Source organism: Cherax quadricarinatus, chromosome 91, assembly GCF_038502225.1.
Source record: "Cherax quadricarinatus isolate ZL_2023a chromosome 91, ASM3850222v1, whole genome shotgun sequence".
NCBI lineage: Eukaryota > Metazoa > Arthropoda > Malacostraca > Decapoda > Parastacidae > Cherax > Cherax quadricarinatus.
Genome location: NC_091382.1, coordinates 3,210,350 through 3,223,105, shown reverse-complemented (window position 1 = coordinate 3,223,105; position 12,756 = coordinate 3,210,350). Strand labels below are relative to the sequence as shown.

Genomic DNA, 12,756 nt, shown 5'->3' with positions numbered 1-12,756 from the left:
TTAGTTGACTGGTGTGAGTGGCATCCTGGGGAAGAAGCCAAGAACCATACTAGAAACAAAGATGGTGAAGGTACTCTCCCTTTTCACGGATCAAACCTGATTACCTTCATTCTCCAGACCCCTACGGGTTTAGCTTTTCGTTATGAATATAATAAATGATAAAAATAATGATTTTTTTTTTTTTACATTTTATTAAACGTCAAATTTACGCAGTTTAACGTTAAGTTTAAGGTTTAAAATTACGTTTGAAATGATTTAACATCACAACATTATCTCTTTGGAGGCATTCAGACTGATGTGCGTGTCTAAAGCCCCTTCAGTCACGTGTAAGTCACAGTGGTGACTGGTGTTGAAGTCTTGCAATGCAGAGTTTATTGTGTCTGCAATTGCTTGTTGAACGGTGTGTAATTTCACTCTCTCAGCTTGCTTCGTTTCTAACTTGTTCACTGCCAAGTCAGTATCACCGAAGCGTTGCTTAGTGACTCTCCTGCTGGGATCGACTATAGTTGCATCTTCGTCAGTTGCAAAATTTGACACAGCTAGTTTGCGATCTCTTTCCACACTGTTTTCCTCTAGTTTGTCGATTTTCGCTATTGTATTGTTTGTGGAGCTGTGTATTAACTGGCTACACAGACGAGGTGATGCTGGTTCGTTTCTACAAGCAACGGGATGAAGAATGTAAGCCATACAAGCTTTAGATTTCATGGATGATGCTGGTAATCTCGAGACTGGTTGGACAGGAGAATCAACATCTATTTGGTTCTCCTTGGTCCTTGCATGCTCTCTGATTACCTCGTCTGTCGATTCTTCTGTGGCCGGTTGGCTAATGATTCTGTTCACTCCATTCATGTGGGGGTTTATGGTTGATGTTTGATGGATGTTGATGCTGATTGTACTCTGATGGGAGAGATACTGGACCTGGGGTAAATCCTTGTTTTCCCCAGATTCAGTATAGCCTTGGGGTAACTCCTTGTTTCCCCCAGGCACAAGATACCCCTGAGGTAACTCCTTGTCTACCCCAGGCTTAGTATAGCCCTGGGGCAAGTCCTCGTCTCCCCCAGGCACACGATAGCCCTGAGATAAATCCTTGTATCTCACAGGCACAAGACTACAGGTCTCTCGTGTCCTGTATTTGGGTCTTGATGTGAAGGGATGCTTCGGGTACTCCACTGTCTGGTCACTCTGCTCGTCACGCACAGGACCTGCCAGAAACACAATTCACAAATATTATTTTTCAAACTGTCTAGAAACATTTTACTACTACTATTACTACCACTAACTACTACTACTACTACTACTACACAGAATGTACTCACCCTTATGGCTACATCTAATACTCTTTTTCGAGTACGTGAAGAGGTTTTCGTGATGACCAGCCGTGCTTCTAGGTACTACGTTGGTATTCACACGCCCATCTAAAGGAGAGAGAGGAATTGAAGATGGTCTCTAGCATGAGCGAAACATTTTCATTGATATCCTTCGTCAGTATATCTACCTTGCTTCTATAGGCCAGAAAAGGCCTAGGTGACATATAGGCCTAGAAGAAACCATACCCCGGCCGGGATTGAATCCACGGTCAGAGAATCTCGAAACTCCAGACCGTGGCTAACGCGACGGTCTGGAGTTTTGAGACTCTCTGACCGCGGGTTCAATCCCGGCCGGGGTATGGTTTGTTTGCAATCGTGTCATTACGATTTCGTGAGTCATGTTGTCGGCCTAGAAGAAATCTATTGTGCATTTTCGTAGTTTCTGCTTACTAGTGTTGTCATGAGGTACTCGTTAAGGCTCCTTTGGAGAGACGTACTCTATATATTTAAATCATCCTTGGTACGGCTCAATCCTCCATCAGGATCAAACGCCATTATTTTCTGGAATAAGTTTAGTTTAATACAGTTGTTTGTGTGTTGACGTTGCTTACTGACCTGACCTGGTGCGTGATGTGTGCTCAGCACTGTCCTGTCTGCTCTGGAGTTGAGGTGAATCAAGAAATCTGTTTTTCCTGGATAAACAGAAATGGTTCCAGCACCTCCACCGTCCCGGACAGCACTGCAGCACCACCTCACGGAAGTAAGTGCGGAACCTGCCGATAGAACTTGAAGTCAATCAAATAATGATTATCTTAAGTTCTGGAAAGGATTTGCCAATCATGTTTACACACACAAGCTCAATACTGTACCCACTAGACTACACAGTGTACACAAATATTCACAATATGGGTGACTGTGAATTATTCCAGTTATGGTTTCCGACAAAGACATAATTTTGAGATTTTTTATTTTATTATCACACTGGCCGATTCCTACCAAGGCAGGGTGGCCCGCAAAAGAAAAACTTTCACCATCATTCACTCCATCACTGTCTTGCCAGAAGGGTGCTTTACACTACAGTTTTTAAACTGCAACATTGAGATGTATTGATTAATTCCTTCCACTGGCTTACCAGTCCACCCCTTTAAAAACATGTGGTTATGATTCAGCTCACACACTAGGGTCCCGGGGTCGATCCCCTTGTACGAGTGGAAATATTAGGACTTTTCCTTAAGACACCTGCTGTCCATGTTCACCTAGCAATAAAATAGGTACCTGGGTGTTAGTGGACTGGTGTGGGTCGTATCCTGGGAACAAAACTGACCTAATTTGCGGGTAAATACTCAGCATAACAAGGGACTCTATATAGCGGTATATCATTGATGTCAGCTATGGTCTGTATACCTTGTAGAAATACATTATTATAATTCACCTAATATTTAAGAAAATTCATAATTCATTTTGGAGAACTTTCCATGATTCTAACCTGGTATTCATCCAGTAATATATCATAGGGTTAACCATGGCGTTTGCCATAGCCAACCAGTAGAAGCCTAAGTAGATATGTTGAATGTTTTCAGTATCCAGGACGTGTCTGTTGTGGTACTGGTAGAGGAAGAAACCTTGCTGTGGCAGCCAGCACAACATGAAGATGGTAACAATTACCATCAACATGCGCACAACCTGCGTAATGAATGTAACAATGAGAGACACTAACAAAAGTCGTCAAGTAGGGATATACATACTGGTAGCAGAGAATTCTTTGAATGCAACATACATACGTGGGAGAAGTTACAATAAACGCAAGATTTACAAATATCGAAAATGCCACAACGAAAATAGGAAGAACACCTGAGGGATTCCACATTTTCTCTCTCTCTCTCTCTCTCTCTCTCTCTCTCTCTCTCTCTCTCTCTCTCTCTCTCTCTCTCTCTCTCTCTCTCTCTCTCTCTCTCTCTCTCTCTCTCTCGCATAAACACACACACACACATGCAAAACAGCCACTGTGAAAGAAAAGTGAAATTCCAAGCGCTTTCGTGACTGCTTACATTATCAAGGAACAATTGTTCCTAGATAGTGTGAGAAGTCACGAAAGCGCTTGGAATTTCATTATTCTTTCTTATTAGGGCTAGTAACCCCTTCTCCCGTATAAATTACTAAATTTAAGAGAAGCTTTCGTTTTTCTTTTTGGGCCACCCTGCCTTGGTGGGATACGGCCGGTGTGTTGAAATATATATATATATATATATATATATATATATATATATATATATATATATATATATATATATATATATATATATATATATATATTACACACACACACACACACAATATATACTAAATGCTGTAAAGAGTTTTTATGAGGATAGTGAGGCTCAGGTTAGGGTGTGTAGAAGAGAGGGAGAATACTTCCCGGTAAAAGTAGGTCTTAGACAGTGATGTGTAATGTCACCATGGTTGTTTAATATATTTATAGATGGGGTTGTAAAAGAAGTAAATGCTAGGGTGTTCGGGAGAGGGGTGGGATTAAATTATGGGGAATCAAATTCAAAATGGGAATTGACACAGTTGCTTTTTGCTGATGATACTGTGCTTATGGGAGATTCTAAAGAAAAGATGCAAAGGTTAGTGGATGAGTTTGGGAGTGTGTGTAAACGTAGAAAGTTGAAAGTGAACATAGAAAAGAGTAAGGTGATGAGGGTATCAAATGATTTAGATAAAGAAAAATTGGATATCAAATTGGGGAGGAGGAGTATGGAAGAAGTGAATGTTTTCAGATACTTGGGAGTTGACGTGTCGGCGGATGGATTTATGAAGGATGAGGTTAATCATAGAATTGATGAGGGAAAAAAGGTAAGTGGTGCGTTGAGGTATATGTGGAGGCAAAAAACATTATCTATGGAGGCAAAGAAGGGAATGTATGAAAATATAGTAGTACCAACACTTATATGGATGTGAAGCTTGGGTGGTAAATGCAGCAGCGAGGAGACGGTTGGAGGCAGTGGAGATGTCCTGTCTAAGGGCAATGTGTTATGTAAATATTATGCAGAAAATTCGGAGTTTGGAAATTAGGAGAAGGTGTGGAGTTAATAAAAGTATTAGTCAGAGGGCTGAAGAGGGGTTGTTGAGGTGGTTTGGTCATTTAGAGAGAATGGATCAAAGTAAAATGACATGGAGAGCGTATAAATCTATAGGGGAAGGAAGGCAGGGTAGGGGTCGTCCTCGAAAAGGTTGGAGGGAGGGGGTAAAGGAGGTTTTGTGGGCGAGGAGCTTGGACTTCCAGCAAGCATGCGTGAGTGTGTTAGGAGTGAATGGAGGCGAATGGTTTTTGGGACCTGACGAGCTGTTGGAGTTTGAGCAGGGTAATATTTAGTGAAGGAATTCAGGGAAACCGGTTATTTTATATAGCCAGACTTGAGTTCTGGGAATGTGAAGTACAATGTTGCCTGCACTCTAAAGGAGAGGTTTGGGATATTGGCAGTTTGGAGGGATATGTTGTGTATCTTTATACGTATATGTTCTAAACTGTTGTATCTGGGCGCTTCTGCAAAGACAGTGATTGTGTGAGTGTTGAATGATGAAAGTATTTTCTTTTTTGGGGATTTTCTTTCTTTTTGGGTCACCCAGCCTCGGTGGGAGACGCATATATATATATATATATATATATATATATATATATATATATATATATATATATATATATATATATATATATATATATATATATATTTATATATATATATTATCACACTGGCCGATTCCCACCAAGGATGGCCACCAAGGCAGGGTGGCCACCAAGGCATGGCCACCAAGGCAGGGTGGCCACCAGGGTGGCCCGAAAAAGCCACTAAAAACTTTCACCATCATTCACTCCATCACTGTCTTGCCAGAAGGGTGCTTTACACTACAGTTTTTAAACTGCAACATTAACACCCCTCCTTCAGAGTGCAGGCACTGTACTTCCCATCTCCAGGACTCAAGTCCGGCCTGCCGGTTTCCCTGAACCCCTTCATAAATGTTACTTTGCTCGCACTCCAACAGCACATCAAGTATTAAAAACCATTCGTCTCCATTCACTCCTATCAAACACGCTCACGCATGCCTGCTGGAAGTCCAAGCCCCTCGCATACAAAACCTCCTTTACCCCCTCCCTCCAACCTTACCTAGGCCTACCCCTACCCCGCCTTCCTTCCACTACAGACTGATACACTCTTGAAGTCATTCTGTTTCTCTCTACATGTCCGAACCACCTCAACAACCCTTCCTCAGCCCTCTGGACAACAGTTTTGGTAATCCCGCACCTCCTCCTAACTTCCAAACTACGAATTCTCTGCATTATATTCACACCACACATTGCTCTCAGACATGACATCTCCACTGCCTCCAGCCTTCTCCTCGCTGCAACATTCATCACCCATGCTTCACACCCATATAAGAGCGTTGCTAAAACTATACTCTCATACATTCCCCTCTTTGCCTCCAAGGACAAAGTTCTTTGTCTCCACAGACTCCTAAGTGCACCACTCACCCTTTTCCCCTCATCAATTCTATGATTCACCTCATCTTTCATAGACCCATCCGCTGACACGTCCACTCCCAAATATCTGAATACATTCACCTCCTCCATACTCTCTCCCTCCAATCTGATATCCAATCTTTCATCACCTAATATTTTTGTTATCCTCATAACCTTACTCTTTCCTGTATTCACTTTCAATTTTCTTCTTTTGCACACCCTACTAAATTCATCCACCAATCTCTGCAACTTCTCTTCAGAATCTCCCAAGAGCACAGTGTCATCAGCAAAGAGCAACTGTGACAACTCCCACTTTATGTGTGATTCTTTATTAAACAACCACGGTGACATCACACATCCTTGTCTAAGGCCTACTTTTACTAGGAAATAATTTCCCTCTTTCCTACATACTCTAACTTGAGCCTCACTGTCCTCGTAAAAACTCTTCACTGCTTTCAGTAACCTACCTCCTACACCATACACCTGCAACATCTGCCACATTGCCCCCCTATCCACCCTGTCATACGCCTTTTCCAAATCCATAAATGCCACAAAGACCTCTTTAGCCTTATCTAAATACTGTTCACTTATATGTTTCACTGTAAACACCTGGTCCACACACCCCCTACCTTTCCTAAAGCCTCCTTGTTCATCTGCTATCCTATTCTCCGTCTTACTCTTAATTCTTTCAATAATAACTCTACCATACCTCTTCGACCCCATACCTCTTCGACCCCATTGCCTATGCTCTCATTAGCCAATCTATCCTCCAATAGCTATTTATATCTTACCCTAACTGCCTCCTCTTTTAGTTTATAAACCTTCACCTCTCTCTTCCCTGATGCTTCTATTCTCCTTGTATCCCATCTACCTTTTACTCTGTGTAGCTACAACTAGAAAGTGATCTGATATATCTGTGGCCCCTCTATAAACATGTACATCCTGAAGTCTACTCAACAGTCTTTTATCTACCAATACATAATCCAACAAACTACTGTCATTTCGCCCTACATCATATCTTGTATACTTATTTATCCTCTTTTTCTTAAAATATGTATTACCTATAACTAAACCCCTTTCTATACAAAGTTCAATCAAAGGGCTCCCATTATCATTTACACCTGGCACTCCAAACTTACCTACCACACCCTCTCTAAAAGTTTCTCCTACTTTAGCATTTAGGTCCCTTACCACAATTACTCTCTCACTTGGTTCAAAGGCTCCTATACATTCACTTAACATCTCCCAAAATCTCTCTCTCTCCTCTGCATTCCTCTCTTCTCCAGGTGCATACACGCTTATTATGACCCATTTCTCGCATCCAACCTTTACTTTAATCCACATAATTCTTGAATTTACACATTCATATTCTCTTTTCTCCTTCCATAACTGATCATTCAACATTACTGCTATTCCTTCCTTTGCTCTAACTCTCTCAGATACTCCAGATTTAATCCCATTTATTTCCCCCCACCGAAACTCCCCTACCCCCTTCAGCTTTGTTTCGCTTAGGGCCGGGACATCCAACTTCTTTTCATTCATAACATCAGCAATCATGTGTTTCTTGTCATCCGCACTACATCCACGCACATTTAAGCATCCCAGTTTTATAAAGTTTTTCTTCTCTTTTTTAGTAAATGTCTACAGGAGAAGGGGTTACTAGCCCATTGCTCCCGGCATTTTAGTCGCCTCATACGACACGCGTGGCTTACGGAGGAAAGATTCTTTTCCACTTCCCCATGGACAATAGAAGAAATAAAGAGGAACAAGAGCTATTTAGAAAAAGGAGAAAAACCTAGATGTATGTATATATATATATGCATGTGCGTGTCTGTGAAGTGTGACCAAAGTGTAAGTTGGAGTAGCAAGATATCCCTGTTATCTAGCGTGTTTATGAGACAGAAAAAGAAACCAGCAATCCTACCATCATGCAAAACAGTTACAGGTTTCTGTTTCGCAGTCATCTGGCAGGGCGGTAGTACTTCCCTGGGTGGTTGCTGTCTACCAACCTACTACCTATAAATATATATATATATATATATATATATATATATATATATATATATATATATATATATATATAATGTGTGTGTGTGTGTATGTATATATGAAGATAACTAAGGAGTGGTATAAAGCATATACGTCCCTTGTGTAAGAGAACAGGGCGAGAAGAAAGTCAAAAAACAGGGAGAATAATAGTCGTGTTGAGTATACCAGGTGACATGGGGGAGGGGGGATGGCAGGATTATTAATGAAAGAATTAAACGTTATTCTGAAGACAGGCTGAAGCGTAGCGGAAAAGCTGTTTGTCACATGATGACCTCTGACCTCTGACCTCTGAGCGCAGCTTTAAAACAACCCTGTTTCTGGTTAATATTTCACACTGGGAATTTACTGAAACCCGTGGGGATTAAATCACGGTATTGCTCTTGTAGTGGTGATTCTGATGGCGTGCGTAATGTAGCAGCCTATTAGTCCAGGCTAGGCAGGTCTTATAATGAACGCGGCCTGTAGCCTATGCTAGGTCTTACACTGTGGTAGACCTGCTGTCCATGCTAGGTAGGTCTTACACTACAGTAGACCTGCTGTCCATGCTAGGTAGGTCTTACACTGCGGTAGACCTGCTGTCCATGCTAGGTAGGTCTTACACTACAGTAGACCTGCTGTCCATGCTAGGTAGGTCTTACACTACAGTAGACCTGCTGTCCATGCTAGGTAGGTCTTACACTACAGTAGACATGCTGTCCATGCTAGGTAGGTCTTACACTACAGTAGACCTGCTGTCCATGCTAGGTAGGTCTTACACTACAGTAGACCTGCTGTCCATGCTAGGTAGGTCTTACACTACAGTAGACCTGCTGTCCATGCTAGGTAGGTCTTACACTACAGTAGACCTGCTGTCCATGCTAGGTAGGTCTTACACTACAGTAGACCTGCTGTCCATGCTAGGTAGGTCTTACACTACAGTAGACCTGCTGTCCATGCTAGGTAGGTCTTACACTACAGTAGACCTGCTGTCCATGCTAGGTAGGTCTTACACTACAGTAGACCTGCTGTCCATGCTAGGTAGGTCTTACACTACAGTAGACCTGCTGTCCATGCTAGGTAGGTCTTACACTACAGTAGACCTGCTGTCCATGCTGGACACGTCTTAACACCCAGCTACTCCCTCTCCTATCTATCTTACAATTTCCATTGCCTTCAACTCGGTATATACTAGGAATCTGGAAACAACAGAAGCAGTTCATTAAACATTAACTATTGAAGGAAACGAACCAACAATAGATGTATGATAACCGAACCATAAACAAGTGAAATTTTGGGCCTCTGGAACGGCCGTCGTTGCCAGGAAAGACAAAATAAAAGGCAGGTCAAATGGCGTAGGAGAAAAGCAATGAATAATAAAGATGGGGAAGTATTTTATTCATAGAAGATAGATATAGTGAGTCATTATCTGTTCATTATGTTTTCCATTATTACTGAGACACTGTGTCAAGCATGTGGCATATTAATGTTGATCATACAGCGTCATACATACGGTCATACATACGGTCATACATACGGTCAGACATACGGTCATAAATACGGTCATACATACGGTCATAAATACGGTCATACATACGGTCATACATACGGTCATACATACGGTCATACATACGGTCATACATACGGTCATACATACGGTCATACATACGGTCATACATACGGTCATACATACGGTCATACATACGGTCATACATACGGTCATACATACGGTCATACATACGGTCATACATACGGTCATACATACGGTCATAAATACGGTCATACATACGGTCATACATACGGTCATACATACGGTCATACATACGGTCATACATACGGTCATACATACGGTCATACATACGGTCATACATACGGTCAGACATACGGTCAGACATACGGTCAGACATACGGTCATACATACGGTCATACATACGGTCAGACATACGGTCAGACATACGGTCATACATACGGTCATACATACGGTCATACATACGGTCATACATTCAGTTATGAGGTTGACAAGTTATTTAAATATATGAGTAGTTATATACATCGAGGGATGTATGTCTATATACACAGAGTTGAATCTGTTTTTAGTATTAAAGTATTCTTGACTGGTAGTGGAGATGTGACATGCAGATTTATAATCATCGTGTAGTCGATAGAATTTAAACCCTAATAAGTAAAGGTATCTTCAGTACTGAACAAGAAAATCCATAGAATATATACACTGAAAAAAATTTGTATCTCTGTGCATATATACCGAAATCTGTCTCTCAACTTGTATATATACTTAAGATATATACACCTGGCGCAGGGGCGCCAAGAGTGCACTAAGACAACACAATAAGTGTCAGGGGCCCAAGACTGTTCAACAGCCTCTCAGCATACATAAGGGGGATTACCAATAGACCCCTGGCTGTCTTCAAGTACGTTAAGTGGTATATGTGCACTGAGACTTAACCTAAAGTCCAGATTTAGGTATTAAAGAATCCTTAACATGCAGCCTAAACTACCCTCGTGTAGCAGATAGACTTCAAACCCAATAACCAAACAAAAATCTACATACACACAGTTCAGGTATAACTTTTAAAAAAAATTATCTAACTCGTTTTTTTGACTTAATGGAGGTGGCTTGTCTGTCAGTAGGCTCGCCGATTGACCTGCTTCCCCAGAGTTCACATCCAATGAGCGAGTAACTCACTAACATGACGCACATAGGCAGGATATATGTGCTGCTGAAGAACACAGTGTTGTACCTGCAATACACAAATTACAATCAAAGTACAACTCGAGAGTTGTCATGGTTTTGAAACACTAATGGCTACCTGATCGTCCACAGTACATCTAATGTACACAATCTCTCTCTCTCTCTCTCTCTGATTTTACTCTCCCATTTCTCCTACATAGCATTTATATTTATTAAATTCTATCATCTATCTGTTCATTTATTCTAGTTATTATTAAAGGACTTACAATCATTTCTCTTAGTTACTTTTGCCAAACGTATGGTATACTTATATATTTTCCTTCGTGAATATTCATACGTATCATATACTTACACATACTCCATGTATAATGTGTATACTCACACATACTCCATGTATGAGGTGCTGGTGTCGCCGTCTGGCCACGCTAAGAAGCAACCCCGTCGAATTTCATCGTTTTTGTACCTACGGTGAAAGTGATGGGACTGAGATACATTAAACATCAATATTGGATACTAAATAACATCAGTATTTTAGGAATAAAGGTATTCTTATCTTCTGGTCGTGAACCGGGTCGCGGCCTGGTCGTGGACCGGGTCGCTGGGGCGTTGATCCCCGGAATACCCTCCAGGTAGCCTTAATGACCCTAGTGTAGTCAATATATTTTTAAACACTATAAATCGAAATTTGTGTGACAGTGACTGTATCGCCCGAAATAAGATGGCTTATGAAGTACAAAAAACCGCCAGTGCCAGAAACACAGTCGGGAGAATGAATGGTGTAGTTGCAAGAGTTGCAATATTTAGTTGCAAAAGGTACTGATTATCGAGACTGAAAGCTGAATTTCCCGTGCAATTCCACTGGATTATTCCCCAACAGGTTTCTGTGCTATAAAACTCCCCGGTCTCATTTGTCATAATTGTTGTTGTCTCAGGCGTGAGTTTAATCAGACATCAAGTCGTCAACCGGCCAAGTCAAGGCTTTATGTTTGAGATATAGATGGAGACTTTAGGAATGTTTTGTACCATCATAATTATGTGGATGAGCAGAGGTAAGGGTGTTATACGACTTTTATCCTCAGTGTTAGGCAACTCTCATCTTTGTCACTGAGAAAGAAGAGTCGGAAAGAATTTTCAGACCCTAAGGAAAATGGTGATAACTGGTCCGGTCACAGACCGCGTCGCAGGGGCGTTGACCTCCGAAACCCTCTCCAGGTATAAGGCCTCAGTCAGATGACCAAAAGCTCCAGCTGTGGGTCGTCATATGACTAAGACCCGCGTCAGGAAACACTTGTCCTGTTTCCTGACGAACCTAACGTAACCTTCGAACCTTGAAACACACGTGTTTCAAGGTCTGATGTTCGTGAATCATATAAGAGAACCTTTGTATAATTTGACTTTGTTTAATGGGGTTTGGGGTTTATATATTACACGAGGGACACTAAGGCTGCACGTAACCTGTTAGCCGCCAGACACGAATAATTAATTCCTTCAAAGGGAATTAGAGTAAGCTCTCTGTGTGTATACCTGGTTACTGGAGGTTATTCCGGGGATCAACGCCCCCGCGGCCCGGTCCATGACCAGGCCTCCCGATGGATCCGGGCCTGATCAGCCAGGCTGTTACTGCTGGCCGCGCGTAGTCCAACGTACGAGCCATAGCCCGGCTGGTCCGGCACTGACTTTAGGTATCTGTCCAGCTCTCTCTTGAAGGCAGCCAAGGGCTTATTGGCAATTCCCCTAAATGCTTGATGGGAGGCTGTTGAACAGTCTTGGACCCCGGACACTTATGATTTTTTCCCTTAGTGTACCAATGGCGCCCCGACTTTTAATTGGGGGCATTTTGCATCGCCTGCCCAGTCTTTTACTTTCGTAGGGAGTGATTTCTGTGTGCAGATTTGGGACCATATATACACAAGCAATCATACCTCAGTAAATTATCTTTTTGATTTTGAGGTCACAACCTGAAATATCACGTTACCTGGAGAGAATTCCGGGGGTCAACGATCCCGCGGCCCGGTCTATGACCAGGCCTCATGGTGGATCAGGGTCTGATAAACCAGGCTGTTACTCCTGGCTGCACGTAATCCAACATAAGAGCCACAGCCCGGCTGGTCAGGCACCGACTTTAGGTACTTGTCCAATGTTTGCTTGAAGACATCCAGGGGTCTATTGGTAATCCCTCTGATGTATGCTGGGAG

The 12,756-nt window shown here is 42.0% G+C and overlaps 1 protein-coding gene across 1 annotated transcript in view; it reads right to left on the bottom strand.

The window, feature by feature from the left end:
* Positions 1-225: 225 nt before the first annotated feature.
* LOC128704905 (uncharacterized) overlaps positions 226-12,756 on the bottom strand; it is a 69,471-nt gene continuing 56,940 nt past the window's right edge. The window contains exons 5-10 of the mRNA XM_070104329.1: positions 10,944-11,024; positions 10,460-10,610; positions 2,794-2,990; positions 1,923-2,080; positions 1,317-1,415; positions 226-1,202 (exon numbers count right to left, since the gene is read on the bottom strand). Of these exons, the coding sequence (XP_069960430.1) occupies positions 262-1,202; positions 1,317-1,415; positions 1,923-2,080; positions 2,794-2,990; positions 10,460-10,610; positions 10,944-11,024 (1,627 nt within the window). The 3' untranslated portion in view covers positions 226-261. The remainder of the gene's footprint in view (positions 1,203-1,316; positions 1,416-1,922; positions 2,081-2,793; positions 2,991-10,459; positions 10,611-10,943; positions 11,025-12,756) is intronic.